This window comes from Sorex araneus, chromosome 1 (assembly GCF_027595985.1).
Source record: "Sorex araneus isolate mSorAra2 chromosome 1, mSorAra2.pri, whole genome shotgun sequence".
NCBI lineage: Eukaryota > Metazoa > Chordata > Mammalia > Eulipotyphla > Soricidae > Sorex > Sorex araneus.
In genome coordinates, this window is record NC_073302.1 from 132221645 (window position 1) to 132240481 (window position 18837).

The 18837-nt window shown below is 37.6% G+C and overlaps 1 protein-coding gene across 3 annotated transcripts in view; it reads left to right on the forward strand.

Annotated features, from left to right (window-relative positions):
• The window catches only part of PARP8 (poly(ADP-ribose) polymerase family member 8), a 173112-nt gene that overhangs the window by 136118 nt on the left and 18157 nt on the right, over nucleotides 1-18837 (forward strand). For all 3 annotated transcript variants that reach the window (XM_055136503.1, XM_055136510.1, XM_055136494.1), the window contains exons 16-22: nucleotides 3672-3764; nucleotides 7644-7769; nucleotides 9957-10022; nucleotides 12686-12753; nucleotides 14361-14409; nucleotides 15463-15575; nucleotides 17814-17886. In XM_055136503.1, coding sequence (XP_054992478.1) covers nucleotides 3672-3764; nucleotides 7644-7769; nucleotides 9957-10022; nucleotides 12686-12753; nucleotides 14361-14409; nucleotides 15463-15575; nucleotides 17814-17886 — 588 coding nt within the window. The remainder of the gene's footprint in view (nucleotides 1-3671; nucleotides 3765-7643; nucleotides 7770-9956; nucleotides 10023-12685; nucleotides 12754-14360; nucleotides 14410-15462; nucleotides 15576-17813; nucleotides 17887-18837) is intronic.

Sequence of the window (18837 nt, forward strand, 5' to 3'; positions counted from 1 at the left end):
TTGTTTGGGATTTTCTTAAGTATAGCACCCTGTCACCTACAAATAGTGATAGCTTGACTTCTTCCTTTCCTATCTGGATGCCTTTCATATCTTTTTTTTTGCCTAACTGCTGTGGCAAATACTTCCAGTATTGTATTGAATAAGAGTTGTGAGAGTGGACAGCCTTGTCTTGTGCCTGATCTTAGGATGAAAGCCTTTAATTTTTCCCCATTGAGAATAATGGCACACATCCAAAAGAACAAAAGCAACCACTGTTGGAGAGGATGTGGGGAGAAAGGGACCCTCCTGCACTGCTGGTGGGAATGCCGCCTGGTTCAGCCCCTTTGGAAAACAATATGGACGCTTCTCAAAAAATTAGAAATTGAGCTTCTGTTTGACCCAGCAATACCACTTCTGGGAATATAGCCTGGAGAAACAAAAAAGTATAGTCGAAATGACATCTGCACTTATATGTTCATCGCGGCACTGTTTACAATAGCCAGAACCTGGAAAAATCCCCAGTGCCCAAGAACAGATGACTGGTTAAAGAAACTCTGGTACATCTATACAGTGGAATACTATGCAGCTGTTCGAAAAGATGAAGTCATGAAATTTGCATATAAGTGGATCAACATGGAAAGTATGATGCTAAGTGAAATGAGCCAGAAAGAGAGGAACATACATAGAAAAATTGCACTCATTTGTGGAATATAAAATAACAGAGTAGGAGACTAATACCCAAGAATAGTAATATATAATACCAGGAGTTTTATTCCATAGCTTGGAACTTTGCCTCACACACTGGGGGGAAAGTCATACCGAATGGAGAAGGGAACACCAAATAAAATGTGATTGGAGATCCCTCGTGGTAAGGGAAATGTGTGCTGAAAGTGGACTAGTGACCGAACATGATGGCCACTCAATGCCCCTATTGCAGACCACAACACCCAAAAGGAGAGAGAGAACAAATTGGAATGCCATGCCACAGAGGCGGGGTGGGGTTAGGTGGATGGGACTGGGGGGTGGGAGGGATACTGGGTTCATTGGTGGTGGAGAATGGACACTGGTGGAGGGATGGGCACCGGAACACTGCATGAAGGAAAAACAAGCACGAAATGTATGAATCTGTAACTGTACCCTCACTGTGACTCACTAAATAAAAATAACAATAAAAATAAATAAATAAACAAAAAAGAGAGAGAATAACATTTGCTGTGAGCTTGTGGTAGGTGACTTTGACTATACTGAAGAACTTTCCTTCAACTCTCACTTTGTTAGGAGTTTTTACTATGAGTGGGTGCTGATTCTTGTCAAGTGCGTTCTCTACATCTATTGTTACAATCATATGACTTTTACCTCTCCTTTATTCATATGGTATATTATGTTGTTAGACTTGCGAATGTTAAACCATCCTGGGATAAGTCATCCTGGGATGAATCTTACTTGGTAATGGTGTATGATCTTTTTGATGAGTTGTTGAATTCTATTTGCTAGTATATTGTTGAGGATCTTTGCATCTGTGTTCATCAGGGATATTTATGTGTTTGAGGGGCTTGTCTTAAAGTAGTCTGTTTAATCTTTCCTGTAACTTTGGTTTTGAGTGTATGAATTTCCTGAGTTGTTTGTGAAGCTATGTATTGTTCTTTCAAACAAGAATGACAGCCTAGCTGAGTAAAATATTCTTGGTGAGGCATTCATTTCATTGAGTTTTTACACTATATGCTGCAACTCTCTTTGGGCCTGGAGGGTTTCATCTGATAAGTCTGCTATAAATCTTAAGGATACTCCTTTGTAAGTCATTTCCTTCTTTCATCTTCCTCCTTTCAGTATTCTGTTTCTATTTATGGTTTTAGTAATGGTGATTATGATGTGTCTTAGAGTACGTTTATTTAGATTTCTTTCAGCTGGTACTCTTTGGGCCTTTTCGACCACCCCAACCATATTAGGCCAATAGTCCATTACCCTTACTCCAACAGTTCCCCCCAAAACACAAAGCAGCTGTGACCACAAGAATCAAAACTGCAAAGGTAACAATGATAATGCAGTACGAAAACCCGCAGGTTTAGGAGTGAAGACTCGAGTTCAGATGACCCAACCAGTAATAATAGAGCAATAAAAATTGCTGACAAGGAATTTAGAGGAGCTGTTAAGGATGCATATGGAGCTTAAAGAAGCAATGTGTACTATCTTCAGAGGGTAAGATATTTAATATAAATTACCATGCACTGAGACAATGTGCTGAATAAACAGTACAATGTCAGTGGGAAAATAAAGTGGGAAATATGAATGCACACTTTTTATACAAAGAACACTAGAAGATTAAGAATAAGTTAAATGCTCAAAACACAGTAGCAACTGAGTAGTCTGCTCTATCAATATAACCAAGTACATATTACAGTATTTATTGTTGGTGTCGGATAAAGAGCTTCCTCCCATTAATTTCCTCCCATAGTAGTTTTCTTGAATGTCTCAGAAATGTAGTCAAACTTCAAAGAAAATACATCAGGTCACTTTTTCATTCTAAAGAAAAATTTGAAGCTGCCAACCGAATGCTTTGTAATTGGCCAGGCTTTACTTCCACACAGCCACCATGTGGACCCACAAGCATAAAAGATGTTGAGAATGGGGCCTGACTTCCTCCACTGGTTAAGCAGTAGCCCAAGTCATGCCTCGAAATGACTGAGCATAGGAGCATTGGCACTTACAAATGCCTTTTGTCTGCCCTGCAACAGCACCCTGGCTTGCATCGTGTTAGGCTTCATCAGTTACCTAATGCAATGTAACTTGGGAGATATGATAAATCAAACAGATGACACTATATTAGATTTGAAAGATGAGAGCTCTTCCAAAGCAATTGCAAAGTGTATATTTCAGTGCTGTTGACTTCAGGAGGTTATTGGAGTCAGAAGTCTTTGCAACAAAACCAATCTTTCAAAAACTGGGTAGCAAGTAAGCAGAGTCTTGCTTACTTCTTCCGAAGACAATTACCTGGAAAAAGAGTTATGATTATCCTTTATGTATCTATTTTTTCTACAGGTTAAGGCTTAGCCTAATGTTTTAATACATCACCACTTTAGAAATATCCTTTTTATGTGTCATCTCACATGCAAATGTGTATTAGCAGGAGAAATGGATGATTCAACTTAAGGATACTTTTTTGTTTATTGCTGAATCATATTGTGTTCCTAAAGTGAACGGAAATAAATTTATAATATTTTAACTATAGCACTGTAGCACTGTCTCCCCATTATTCATGGATTTGCTCGAGCGGGCACCAGTAACATCTCCATTGTGAGACTTCTTGTTACTGTTTTTGGCATATCGAATACGTCACAGGTAGCTTGTCAAGCTCTGCCATGTGGGGGGTATACTCTTGGTAGCTTGCCGAGTTCTCCGAGAGAGACAGAGGAATCAAACCCAGGTCGGCTGTGTGCAAGACAAATGCCCTACACGCTGTGCTATGTCTCCAGTCCGATACCTAGGTTCAGAAAATGATTATATGCTAAAACCTGTAAACCCAGATTTAGAAGCTTTTACTAAATTTCTAAATAAACTGAAAAGAAGTGTTAGTTTATTTCTTTTTTATGTTCAGAACTTTACATTTCAAATTTACTAAGTGGAATGGTACATTTTAATTTAGAAATTGTATGGATTAATAAAAAAGTTGTCATTTGTTCTTCTTTCTTTTGTAGCCTACAGTATGTGAAAGAGAACTGTGTGTATTTGCTTTTCAAACCTTGGGAGTAATGAATGAAGCTGCTGATGAAATAGCAACTGGAGCTCAGGTAGTTAACACTGCCAATTATTCGTTATTTTTATTGGACAAATTTTTTCCAATTAAGTAATTATTTTCACACTGCTGTTCTTTTAGGAGAATTTTATGAGTTTTTTATTAGATTAAAAAGCTGACAGTTGATATGTTTTAGACAGAAACTAAATTTGGATACTTTTATCTAATGTCTTTTGTCATTTTGTAATTGACAATGGGAGAAAGTAATCCAACTTCCTATTGTTTGAAAATGACTGTTACTCTTTTTTTGTATGGTAAAATTGAGATAGTGAAAGTTTCTTACATATATTATATAAATTTATTTGTAAAGCCATACTGCCATAAAATGGAAGCAATTTATTTTGAAATTTAGATAAAAAGATGATATAAAGAAAATATAATAAAAGGAAAGTATTCAAGTTTACAATAGCAATATTTATGACCGAGAAATAGAAAAATAAAAACCAACTTGATGTTGAGGAGTGTGTGTTTCTGAAAAGGAAAAATTAAGTTATAAGAATACTAAGCACATGTAAGTATATCAAAATTTCACTTGATTTAATTCTTATTTCTGAAAATAATTGCCAATTTTATTGGTAATTATTAGGCTAGGGGCAGGGAGCTAGAGGCAAGGAGCAGCCATGAACTGCAGCAACTCAGGTCCCCAGGGCTTGTCATGAGTCAAGTGCATATTCAAAGCCACAGGCGAATTCCATCGCCTCATTGACCCCACCCGACCCCTCTCAACACGGTCTTCTCCATTGACCTAGTACGACTCTGTGGCTCTAAGCACCACATCCCCTGGAGTGGCCCAGAAAGTAAAGCAAGGTTCTATTATGATTTCCTTTATTCCTAAATTAGTAATAATAATAAGGAAAAGAAGTAAAATTTTAATTTAGAGAGTCTAGAACAATTATACACTACAGCATTTATCTTATTCAAAATTTTAATAAACCAGAGTATTGGCAAGGAATGGAATGGCAAATTTTCCTCCAAATGAACTCAAAAACAATCTCCCTTGTATACAGGATATAAAAAAAACATAGTAGGGGAATAACAAAGGCCAGAAGGCAATCACTTGGTGGGGAGGAGGGTAGAGAGGGGGCACCTAACAAGGGTGGAGGAAGTGGTCACTCTGGAGGAGAAGGGGTGGTGGAGGCGAGGTGCTAGGTGACAGTTAAGTGTTATTCATGAAATCATATCCATTAACAGTACTGTAAGTCACAGTGCCTAAAGTTAAAAAAAAGTGCTTGCTATAGAAGCTGATGGGTGAGAGTGAAACTGAAGACATTGGCAGAGGGAAATGGATGCTGGTGATGGGATTGATGTCAGAATATTGTTTGCCTGAAACTACCATGAATAACTTTGTCATTCATGATGATCAATACAGAAATAACAAAATAAGGTAAAAAATAATTTTAAAAATCTTGTTCAGTATCTTATACGCAAATAGATAAGGGTAAAGTTATGTATGCATGACTAATGTTTTGCTTTATGTCCATATATTTTCTATTAAAAATTATAAAAGAAAATATTAGTAAATGTAAATCCACATATACATTCTAATTTGAAATAGTGAACATTGTGAATAAACTGAAATATACCTATTTTGCTACAAACAGTATTATATAAAAGTATTAAAATCGATAAGATAAACAGGAAGATTGTTCATCTCTACATCAAGAGAACTCTGTATCCATTAAACATCTTTCTCTAGCCACACCCAGCCTGAAAACCACTGCTTTACTTTGTTTTCATGAACTGGACTATGTTGATTATATTTTATGTAAAATCATACAGTAATTTTTTTCCAGTGAAGTGAAATTGTTTTATTCAGAAAATTTAACTTCGCAGAAATATGGGGGCAGAGAGAGAGACAAAGAGAGAGAGAGAAAGTGTGTGTGTGTGTGTGTGTGTGTATTAAAGTTTATTGTATGTTGTAAGAAAGAGTTTGACCTCATTCTTTTTCATGTAAAGGTCTAGCTCTTCCACCACCATCTATTTATAGACCTTTCTCATTGGGTGGTCTTGGCATCCTTGCTGAGTAACATTTGACCTATAAGAGAAGGCCATGTGCTTTAGTGAAGCTTTATTTGCATAGTATGGCTTCTTTCTTTGTTTCTGGATTACACCCAGCTGTGCTTCTGGCTCTGTGCTCAGGGCTCTCTCTTGGCAGGACTCGGGGACCATATGGGGTGCCACTGATCGCACCTGGGTCTGCTACATGCAAGACATGTGCCTTATCCATTGTACTATCTCTCTTTAGAACACCTTTTTAAACATTGTTACCAATCCTCAATTATCTCCACCCCAGTGTTTCAGAAAACACTATTTTATCCATTGTTGATTCTTGTTTGGTAATTCTTCTTGAGTTTTTATATTGAGGAATGTTAGGAAAGGACTCTTAAGCAGTGCTCAAGGGGAACTGGAACAGTGGTTTTTCACCAACCGGGCCATTTAATTGAATGCTAGGGCCTAAGGATAAGGTACTATTTGGTCCCAGTGCTGGGAACAGCACGAGCCACTCCTAGGGCTATTACCCAGAGATGCCAGGGTCTCCCAGGCTACATCCGGCAGTGTTCAGCGTGCCATGTGATGCCAAGAATCAAACTGAGGTTGAGTCTATGCAAAGCACTGTCTCCTAAGCCCTCTGATTTTCTTTCATTGGGAGATCAGATAATACTGCTTATATCCAGGTTAAGATACATCTCTGAGATAGAAGGATGTGAGTTGAAACAGAAAATCAAATTGTTCTGCTCCCACTGTATTTTTAAATGTCTGTTTTAATTTTTTTCTAGAAATCTCTTTTCTGAAAAACCTAAGTGGGCGGCTTCCTATGAAGCTCTGGTCTTCCTGTAACTAGCCTGTTTTGCTGATCCCTTTTCACATAGTTTCAGGGTTTTCGCTTGAGTTTCTTAGAAAAAATGTGTTTGAGCAGGAGTGGGGAGGGAACCTGATCATTAAACTGATAGTGGTATGCTGCCTGTGACTAAACTGTGTCACAGAGTCGTAGAGGAACATAGAATAAAGCCCTCCTAAGTTAGAAATAGCAGGTCATGGATGTTTGATAGCCTAGGGGAACAGAATAAATATATCAGGAGATTTGCAGTTCTTAGATCATGCCAAACACATTTTCTGCATGTTCAGTTTCCTTACCCTGGAATGCTTTCTTTACAAACCCACTTCTCCCTCCCTTCCATCATTCAGGTCTCTGTTGGAACATTTCTACAAACCCGTACTGCCCTAAAACAGTATCCTCTGCTACTGCAGCTCCAATACATGGTGTTTTAAAATTTTATATAGTATTATTGTGTGGGGTGTAATTTGGAGATACACCCAGCTTTGTGCTCAGGACTTATTATTACCCCTGGGAGTGCTCAGTTCATTACATGAGGTTCTGGGATTGAGTCTAGGTTGGCCATGTATAAGGCAAGTGCCCTACCTGCTGTACTATATCTACATGTCATTTTTATAGCAATTGTAAAACCATTGTGCAGTGTTTTTAAGCATGCATTTGTTTAACGGATCTAATTACTTATTGTACATCTTCTCATTAGAATGTAAATTCTATAAGAGTGAGTCCCCATCTTTTCTTCATTGTTTTATCACAGACCTAGATCAGGGCTAACATATGTATATATGTATATATATGCATGTATGTGCATATATATAGATGACACTATATTAGACTTTGAGCAATTGGAAGTAGCATTATTTTATGTTGATTATCTAGTGTGGTCAAATCTAGATTAAAGCTCCATCTTACAGATTTTAAAGGTTGTTGGTGGTCCCAAGCATTTCCAACTTATTCTGTGTTGTCATCAGAGGAAGAAACAATGACAGAACCCTTGATAAAACCTATAAGATAGTAAATATTTTGTGTTTGTATTTTAAGGTCGTTGATCTACTAGTATCCATGTGTAGGTCTGCATTGGAATCTCCTAGAAAAGTTGTCATTTTTGAGCCATACCCTTCTGTGGTAGATCCTAACGACCCTCAGATGCTGGCCTTCAACCCTAGGGTAAGTAGTTATCCCACCTAACACACTCCACCCACATTTCCTTTAACTGTCGTTGAGATTCCATGAGCACTCCTCTTTCTGTTGTTTTGTACATTTTGGCAACGCCATCTGTAATTGGCCTTGGCCTTGGTTTTCTTTTATGAAACAGAATAATTCTTTTTCCGTAAACTTGATTTGCTTCCGTTTGTTTTTCATATATTTTTCTTACCTTCTTGAAAGTTATTTTAAGAATATACTTTTCAAGAAACTAGACCCTTAGACACCTCAAATTCTAATCTTTCCAAATCCCTTCACGGGGAAGAAAAATTTTAACTAGTAAATAGTTAAAATTTGCTATAAATAGTTATAATAGTGGTTGATATGGCTATTTTAATTTTCATGTACTTGTTTTGAGATTCAGACTTATGTAATCTCATTTTAATTTTAAGGTTTGTTAGTATAAAGACAGATTTCCTCCATTTTTGTATTTTTCCTTCACCCTCCTCCTTCTCCCTTGCTTGTTATCTGGAGGTTAGTGAAAGTTGAATTCTTATTGTTTACATTTCTTGAGAAAAGAATTTTATCAATATGTATGGAGAACAGGTAGAACTTTCTGAAATAAAATTTTGTTCTAATTGCATCATGATCACGATCACGAAATCCCGTTAATCACCGATTTCTCGGGTGGGCTCAGTAACCTCTCCATCTGTCCTTTCCCTGAGATCTTAGAAGTCTCTCTCCACTGGGCCCTTTTAATGATGTCGCACTGGGGGCTCTTTCAGGATCAGGGGAATGAGATCCAGCTTGTTACTGGATTTAGCATATGAATACACCATGGAAAGCTTGCAAGGCTGTCCCATGTGGGCAGGAAACTCTCAGAAGATTGCCAGTTTCTCCCAGAGGGAGAAGCAGGCTACAAGATATCTTCTGGGAGCTTGCTTTTAAGTCTCTCTCTGGATGTTGGCCTTGATGGGATTACACACACCTGGGTTCCTCTGTTGGTACCTTCATGCATGAGGCCTGTCTGAACATGTGGAGAGGGGCCTCGAGCACGGCTGTAGCTAGGTTCCAGTGGTCTTTGGCTGTCGGGAGCTCTGCTCGGGGTGGGGAGTGAAGCTGGAGCCCATCCCCTCCAAGGGGCCCCCGGGAAGACAGCCAAGCATGCGGGCAAGAGACTCTGCCTCTTAGACTCAGAGAGTCTAATTGCATAAAATTTAAAATTGCCTTTCTATTACTCTTCATCTAGAAATTATTTTAGAACAACAATAACTGATAAAAATTTATTGGAAAAGCTTTTCTTTCTATTTTAGTCCCAGTAATATAGATAGATAGATAGATAGATAGATAGATAGATAGATTATGCTTAAAATGAATTATCAATCTTAGTTTGGTATCTTACTTTTTTTTTTCTTTTTTGGGTCACACCCGGCAATGCACAGGGGTTACTCCTGGCTCTGCACTCAGGAATTACCCCTGGCCATGCTCAGGGGACCATATGGGATGCTGGGATTCGAACCCGGGTCGGCTGCGTGCAAGGCAAACGCCCTACCCGCTATGCTATCGCTCCAGCCCCAGTATCTTACTTTTTAAGCAACAACCTTGCCAAGAATTTTAGGGGCCGGGGTTTGGGCCACCCTCAGCAGTAGCTTAAGACTTAGGTTTACTTCTGATACTTGCGCAGGTATCACCCTTGGCCATCCTCAAGAATCCCTCTGTATGCCCAGACTCGAACCAGGGCAAGAGACCTAACCTCTGTACTGTTTCTCTGGCATCAATCATATGAAAATTAAAGTTAAGCGAACTGGTACAAATTAGTGGACTATTTTATTTTTAGGTGAATTTTGTATTTTTATTTTGAAATCTATGCTTGGTTTATCCCAGCTTGCTTTTTTTAAATGAACATTAGAATCAAGAGCTCAATAATTTTTTTTTGCTCTAGTTTTTCTCCTTATACAGCACATGATTTTATGTTCTTATATTATGACTACAATTGTTTTCCTTTTTTCTCCCTATGACTCAGTTATAAATCCTATGTCCTTGAGCCATCTTATTAAAATCTTTTCTGTTATATACACAACACAGTCATAACTTTCAAATTGCACCTAATGGAAAATTCACATACAGAAATAATATGTTTCGCCAGTGATGTGCACACTTGCAGAAGCCTATAGTGAATACTGTTTTTTTTTTTCCCTCTCATTAAAACAGAAGAAGAACTATGATAGAGTAATGAAAGCACTGGATAGCATAACTTCTATTAGAGAAATGACACAAGTAAGTATATTATCTTTGGTCTTGTACAGTTGTTTTACTTGAGTAAATTTATATTTTAAGGATGTCTGAGATAAAAATATGTCAGAGTACTGACCATGATTTGAAATGTAGACTTTCATAAGGAGCATAATTAAGATCATAAAAATAAATTAAGGTTGTGCCACAGTTTAGAATGTTTTAATGAAATTACATCAGTGTAAAGGCATGCTACCATTGTGACTTTTGAGAGTAATTGCTAATTATAATCCTCTGTTCTTGCTTGCGCAAGAATTTGAGTACATGAAGCTATGTCAGGATATCTTAAGATAGAGGCGAAATATGCTACCACCTTCTTAGGCTGTCATTTTAAGTGTATGGTACTGAATTCAAATAATTTGTTAAACAAAAACATCACATTTAAGTCATGCATAAGTGATCTAGTTATAATCACATAAGATTTCAAAGCAGCTTTGGAAATCATCAAACTTCTGGATTGTACCCGTTTATATTTTGGGCCATTAGTGAGGCTTTGGTGGAAAAGTTTGATGAGCAAGGATCAGAGTTTTATGAAAATCTAATGTATCTGGGCTGCAGGCCAGCATTTGGAAAAGCACATACTATTGAATTATTGAGACCTTTTTACTGCCAAAGATTTGAAGAGAGGTTTAAAATTCATTATAAGTCAAAATTAATAATCTATAATTGACAACAGCACACTAATTATGGGTTGTTTGAATATGGTGGATTTATGGCTTGCATTGCCCCAGAGATCCTTGCAATTTTTTTTTCTTCCTTTTGGATCATACCTGGTGATGCACAGGGGTTACTCCTGGCTCTATACTGAGGAATTACTCCTGGCGGTGCTCAGGGGACCATATGGGATGCTGGGAATTGAACCCGGGTCCACCGTGTGCAAGGCAAACACTCTACTGCTGTGCTTTCGCTCCAGCCCCATTCTTGCAGTCTTATAATGAGTATTACTCTGGTCATTTCATTTCACTGGTGAAGGAATAGTGAATTCCTCCTGTCCAGAAGTCCAGAAGCTTCCATACCTCTTTACTGTCATCATCACTACTGTACTTGAAATTGTGCTCCCAAAGAACATTTTTACAATTTCCAATTAGATTCTTGATTCTTTTGATAACTCTTTATTCATGTAGTCAGATATTCACTAACTCATTCATCTGTTTATTCAACCAATTGTAAGTCAGGTATTGGTAAGTGAGATGTGTTATTTTGCAAGTAGATTATTGGCTTAAAAGTCATCACCTTTTGAAAGCTATTTTTCTTTGCCCCAACCAATCTGTTTTGTCCAGATTCCTTTTTAAGTATTTATTATTTGTGTAATGAAAATAATAGGATTAATTTTCATCTACAAGAGAAAAATATTACAGTATCTTATATGTTCTAATATTAAAATACAAAACTATTATGATACCTTAAATAAAATTAAGTAAACAGTTTTAGACACAAAAATAGTTTAGTACAGGGTATGTATACTATACCCTAGACCTACATCATTCTTGGTATTAAAAATAGCTACAAACTGATTCTGGGATAAGTTCTATGCCAAAAATTGCTGCTTTTATTCTGGGTCATATGTAAGCTATTTTAATAGGTGGCAATGGAGATAGATGGTTGACTGTCAGCTCAGAAAGCTAAGGCTCTTGTTATATAACTAGTTCAATGATGATGTGATCTGTGACCTTGGGCAAGTTCCTTAATTGCTTAATGCCTCAGTTTATTCTGGTGCCAAATAGTAAGTGGCCCCCCTTTTCATGTTGTGTACTTTATAATCAGCCACATGTTTTTCTTTCTCCAAATTATTTCCAAATTAAATCTATCAAGTAAGTAGAACATCATACTGTCCCATTTTCTAGATTGCAGTGCCCTATAGGTTGACCTACGATGTCACAGACAGCTGGCTTTTGTTCTGTGAACACAGTCATTGACTAGATAACTTCATTAAGTACTTTGAAAAGAATTGCTCTCATATAAATGTTATCCAGTTTTCTCACATCCACACCTAAGACAGAAACCTCATATGTGAGCATTTGTTTTTATGACTGCAGGTTAGGCTTTGAGAGTTAGAAATGGTCACTGTGAAAGAGAAATCACTCCAGACTCTTGCTAAAGGTGGCAGGATAGCTTATGAGGAGACTGCAGCAGGGGAGAGAGAGACTGCAGCGTGACTGAGCTCATCTCCTCATAAAATGAAACGCTCAGAGTTTTAAAGTGAGAACAGAGAGGAAACAAAAAAGAAGTGAAAACATAGGCGACCAAGCAACCTAAAGTTGTCTGTGGGGAAATGGGAAATTATGGTCAGGGGCTGAATGGCATTATGACTAGTTTAGCATCATTGGTTTTCTTGAACAGGATCCTCAGCAGAAGTCTGGGATCACCTTCGGGAAGGTGGCTTTGTTCTTGGAAGCCAAGTGAAAGCGTAGTTGAGACTCTAAGCAAAATATTAGGAGCAAGTCCTTGTGCCTGTGGTATCTGAGTTTGTATCATCTTGGCAGGGTGGGGCGGGGGGATGTATAATTAGGGTAAGTTGTTGCTCTCACTGTGTCAAGGCCACAGGTTCTTAGGTTTAACTAGCTTAGGCACAGCTAATTCAATCTGATTTTTCTTCTGGGGAAAAATATTCAAAGAAAAATCAAGAAGTGTAATGACCTGTTTTTCAGGCACCCTATCTGGAAATCAAGAAGCAGATGGATAAACAAGACCCTCTTGCTCATCCTTTACTGCAATGGTATAAATTTTAGTTTTCCTCTTAATGAAAACAGCATTGTTTTCTGCTCCCTGCATTGGGGAGGAAATGGTCCTCTGCAAGCGTATAGGACCTGGTGATTTTACAACCCAAGAACGCTGAAGGCCTCCCACTTGAATTAAAACTTGTACATCATAGCAGGAGAGACGCTTTCAGCGTGCACTGTACAGCACACAGTCTACTTGACAGCAGTTTGTAGTCTTACAAATGTGTGATTTACCTGATTAGATGAAGAAGCAGTTTTGGTTCATTTAATTTTCTAGTTTACTGAGGAGCATGTGATAAAACTGACTCTTTCGATGTGTAGAGGAAAATCAGACTGAAAAACGAGGCTTTGTATAATGTACTCCCTTCACATGCAGAGCATGAATTTCATGAACTCTTTGATGGTTGGAATGGTACTGTGTTTCAGAATAAGGCTAACGAAGGATGTATAATATTAGTGCTAGCAGGGGAGGTAGGCTAGAAAAGAAAGGTCTAGTGTTCATCTTGCTGCAGTGCCTACTTCAAGTAATTTACCTTCTGTTGATTGATTTGCAAAGTTAAAATAATAGTATCTCTTCACCAGATCTGTAAGGGTTTCGGTACTTGTCTCTTTAAAATCACTGAAAATTCGAATACTGTGGAATTTACCACAGTTATTATGTAGTAATAAAAATGTAAATATATTAAAATTTGGACTGAGTACTTAACTCTGTTCTAAACAGAGCATTGTTGTTTTTTTAATATGTAAATGTGGTAAAGAAGTTAAATATCTGTAAAATGTGTGTAAAGAAGTTAAGTCTGGTATCCTATAATTCTAATTTAATTTTTATATAGTCAAAGCTTCAATGTTCACATTTAATTTAGCCTAAAAATAGTGTGGCAAAATAGGTTTAAGAGCCCTTTTTCAATCCCTGATTATTTGACACTAAGTAAATCAAATAAAGCTTCTTTTTTTTAAATTTTAACCTTGGCATTATTATATTCAGAATGAAAGCAGACCCCTCAAATAACTAATCTTTTTTCAACCTCAATTCAACCTAATGATTTTACTTGTGGTCATTAGTGGTCATTTAGTTCACTTTGTTACCCACCATTCTTTTAAGGAAAAGAAATCCTACCAAGATGTTTTACAATTTTCACCACTTTTTGTTTATTTTGAGGAACATAGAACAGTAAGTTCCTTACCAACCCAAAGAGATTTTTAATATGTAAAGAAAATGGTCTTCAAAAAAACCTCTTTTTTTTTAGACATAGATGAATCTAACTCTTTTATCTTTGTATTTAAACATTACTTGAAAGTATACACAGAAACATTCATTTTGTTAACATTTGAGGCTGACTGTTAAAATTGATATCCCCTTAGGTTTTATAGGATGACTTCTCTACATTTTCTCTACATTATTTCTCAAAATAATAGAGCTTTTATTACATGGATTCTCCAGAGCATTTTAGGTGGCACAGGAAAATGTTATAATTCAATAGAATTATTCCTCAACTTAGTTTGTGTCACAGCAAAAGTAGGTTTCAAACATTTTCCAACTAGGGGGAAAATCTTTATGTTGGGCATATATTTGTGTCTGATGGATTATTTTAATTATTTTCAGGGTTATTTCAAGTAACAGGTCACATATTGTGAAACTGCCAGTTAACAGGGTAAGTTGTTTTCTCACATATCCATTCAGGGATTGGAGGCGTTAGCTCTGCGTTAGCTCTGCGAGATGATCATGGTAGGGTGTCTCTCTAGGAAATTGAAGTGATTTCAGTTATGCCTTTTTCTTATGTTTGAAATTGCCACATATGCACCCACTTGAAGCGTTTCCAATTTTTCAAATTCAACCTGCTGCCTTGACCTTTGAAGTAAATACAAGTCAATATGAGATAATTGAGCTAACCCACAAGCAATAAAATATTATCTCAAGCAAAGTGCTTTTTGCCATTATCAGTTTCATGTTGGCAGAGCCCCAGTTCTCTAGATCTGAGAAGATACTTCCTACACTTCCATCCTTGTGATCGTCCTAACAAAATAAAAAAAAAAAAAGTCTGATAGCTCAAATTGATGCTAATCATCACCAGAGAAAAATTGCTTTCCTGTATAGGATTCTCTTAGCTGTGTGGTTTTAGCTTATGGAAGTTTACTCCTAGGTGAGATGGCTGCAATTAGAACATTTTTTTGAAGCATTTGTTCTAAAAAGCTTTTTTTTAAAGTGTTCCCTTGAATAAAGGGGGGAAGCAGTACTTGAACACAGACAAGTTCTGCCTTTTAAAATATATGCAAATAAGGCCTAATGACAATTTTTGCAATTTTAATATCTTGAACTAACTTTTCTTTCAGCTTAGCAAACTCTTAGAACATTTTCCCAGTTGAATAGCTCGTGTATACTTAGGGAATTCAATAATAAAAGTCTTGAAAAGAAATGTAATTAGGACGGCAGCTCTGCTTGAACTATTCCAAAGCTAAATATAAATGACTTTGGATTGTCTGCTATTTCTGCCCATTAGCTTAAAGAATTATTTTTCATATCGGCAATTCCATGTGATTCATGTAGGCATTTTTTTTAATAAATGGCCCTTTAAATATGATTAGCTTAAAATTTGACTATGATTTGAATGTAGATAATTCTTTCTCCAGTAAAATTTGAAATTGTCAGAAGTTTGATTGTATGTTAAATTTAACATGCTTTTCTTTTTCATCATTTTAAATGGCAGCAATTGAAGTTTATGCATACCCCACATCAATTCCTTCTCCTCAGCAGTCCACCAGCCAAAGAATCCAATTTTAGAGCTGCTAAAAAACTATTTGGAAGCACCTTTGCATTTCAGTGAGTATGACTTAGTGGAGATGGGGCTATGTCTCCACTTCAATCTTCCAGAAGTGTGAGAGGGATCAGCTTCTCCTTTAATTATGGTCCTTTCCCCTTTGGTTTTGGGGACGAAAGCCAGCATGATTAGGGGATATTCACTACTCAGTGTTTCAGGACTATGCAGTATTGCGGATTGAACTTTAGGTTCCCAGATGCAAACATGTGCCCACCAGTCTACTGATCTGTCTCCCAGCCCTAATAGTTGATTTTTTAAAAAATTGAATCACCATGAGATACAGTTACAAAGAAAGGTTTTGTGATCACGAATCAGTCATAAGATGTTCCAACACCCATCCCTCCACCAGTGTGCATTTCCTGCCACCCGCCACGAATATCCCACGTATCCCTCCTGCCACCTCCTCTCCAACCCCTGCCTGCCTTTATGGCAGTCAGGCACTTCTCTCTGTCTCTGTCTCTCTCTGTCTCTGTCTCTGTCTCCCTCCCTCCCCCTCTCCTCTCTCTCTCTCACGTGCACACATGTGTGCCTTTGGGCATTATGGTTTGCGACACATATACTGTAATGCCATCATGTTCCATCCTTAGTTTACTTTCAGCACACATCTCCCATCCTGAACAGTCTCTCCAACCATCATTGACTTAGTGGACCCTTCTCTATCCCAGCACATGAGTCAGGCTTTCAAGCTGTGGAGCAATTTTCCTGGCCTTTGTCTCTACTTTCCTTGGGTATAAGTCTCATATTATGTTATTTTATATTCCACAAATGAGTGCAATCATTCTATGTCTGTCCCTTTATTTCTGACTTATTTTACTTAGCATGATACTCTCCATGTCCATCCACTTATAATCAAATTTCATGACTTTATCTTTTCTAATAGTTGCATAGTATTCTGTTGTGTAGATGAACCATAGCTTCTTTAAACAGTCTTCTGTTCTCAGGCACTGAGGGTTTTTTTTCCAGATTCTGTCTTTTGTGAACAGTGTTACAATGAATATACAGGTACAGATATCATTTCTGCTGTGTGTTTTTGCACACAGTATATTCACAGAAGTGGTATTGCTAGGTTATAGGGAAGCTCAATTTCTAGTTTTTTGAGGAGTGTCCATATTGTTTTCAAAAGAGGCTGGAGCAGTCTGCATTCCCACTAACAATGAATGAGAGTTCTTTTCTCCCTGGAGCAATGCCAGCACTGGTTGTTCTTTTTCTTTTTGATGTGTGCCAGTCTCTGTGGAAGTTGATATTTCATTGTTGTTTTGATTGGCAACTCCCAGATGATTATCTTTGTAGAGTATTGGTTCATATGTCTTTTGTCCATTTATATTCTTTGAGAAAGTTTCTGTTCATTTCTTCTTCCCATTTATTGATAGTGTTGGAGAATTTTTTCTTCTAAAGTTCTATCAGTACTTTATATATATTGGATATTACCCCCTAATATGATGGGTATTGGGTAAATAATTTTTCCCATTTCATGGGCTGTCTCTGTATCTTGATCATCATTACCTTTAAGGTGCAGAAGCTTCTTAGCTTAGTATAGTGACATTTGTTTATCTTTGCTTCCAGTTGGTTGGTCAGTGGTGTTTCATCTTTAAAAGATACCTTTAACTTCAGTATAATGAAGGGTTCTGCCTATCTTTTCCTCCATGTACCTTTTGGATTCAGGCATGATATTGATGTATTTCATCCATTTTGATGACATTTGTGTCTGGCATTAGACAGAGATCTGAGTTCATTTTTTTGCAGGTAGCTGTCCAGTTTCGCTAGCACCACTTGTTGAAGAGGCTTTCCTTGCTCCTCTTCACATATTTTACTCCTTTTTCAAAGATTAAGTGAACATATATTTGAAGGTCTGTGTCAGCATATTCAACTCTATTCCATAAATCTGTGGGTCTGTCTCTATTTAACGACAAATAGACAGACCACTAAATTATTATTATTTTTTTCTTTTTTAGTGAAGCAAGGTAGTTTTTATTGAACAAAATTTTGTAGAAATGCATTAGGGGAGAGAAAGAGAGGAATGTTTGTTCTGGAGAGAATATGGACTTCTCCAGAGTAGAAAAAGCAGAAAGAGAGAGATGCGTGCTCAAGGGAGAACACGGCCTGAAAGAGCAAGCAACCAGTAAATTATTTTTGAGAATATCCGACTGTCAGAAGGCACCTGCAACTTTTTTCATGACCAGTGTGAAAGAAGATTGCTGAGTTTTTGTCGAATAAACTTCCTGTTCTGCTCTGTTTTTCAGCGGCTCACACATTGAAAACTGGCACTCTATCCTGAGGAATGGTCTGGTTGTTGCTTCTAATACAAGACTGCAGGTATTGAAGCAAGATAGTTTTCATTAGAATTTATTTAGAAATAAATAAGAGAAGATAAGGATAAAGATGTAAGAGGAAAGAAAGAGGAGAAATACATTCAACAGAGAACTCGGGCAGCATAGAATCAGAGAAAAGCAAGTGAGATGCATGTTCTAGGGAGAACACCGGCTCGAGGAGCAAGTCTACATGGAATGTTTTACCAAGATTTCATTGTTTTTCATGGTTGGAGTTAACTAAGTTCTCCTGGTATTAACTCTTTTACTTGCACAAGGGGAGATATTGTAGGTTTAAAAAATTACGTGCAATTTTTAATAGGCCTAAGTCAGTTTCATGAAATAACAAAATTAAAATTGACCTGCTATAAATACTATAAAGGAATTAAAAAAAAATTAAATTTCCTGTGGGAATACTTTTGATTTAATATATGTTTCTTGAGCACAGCCTCGGTGTGAATACTTTTTAAGAAAAGGAAAGGTGGGGCTGGAGCGATAGCACAGCAGGCACGGTGTTTGCCTTGCATGCGGCTGACCTGGGTTCGATTCGCAGCATTCCATATGGGCCCCCAAGCACCGTGATTCCTGAGTGCAGAGCCAGGAGTAACCCCTGAGCATCGCCAGGTTTGACCCAAAAAGGAGGAAAGGAGAGGAGAGGAGAGGGGAGGGGAGGGGAGGGGAGGGGAGGAGAGGAGAAAGGGAACACTTGGAACTGGCAGGGAACTACGAGGGTGGTCCTCTCCCACTGTACACCTTCATCTTACACATTCCACGTCACACTGACAGCTGGTATTCACCTCCCAGTGTAATGAGATCAGGAAGGAAACGTTTAACCCAATTACCTCTGATCTTTCACCACAACAGTGGAAGTAGACTCAGCGGTAATCTCCCTAAGTTTGCAGCTGTTGAGTTAGCATTTAGTTCATACTACAATTCAGAGTTCCTAGAACAGATAATT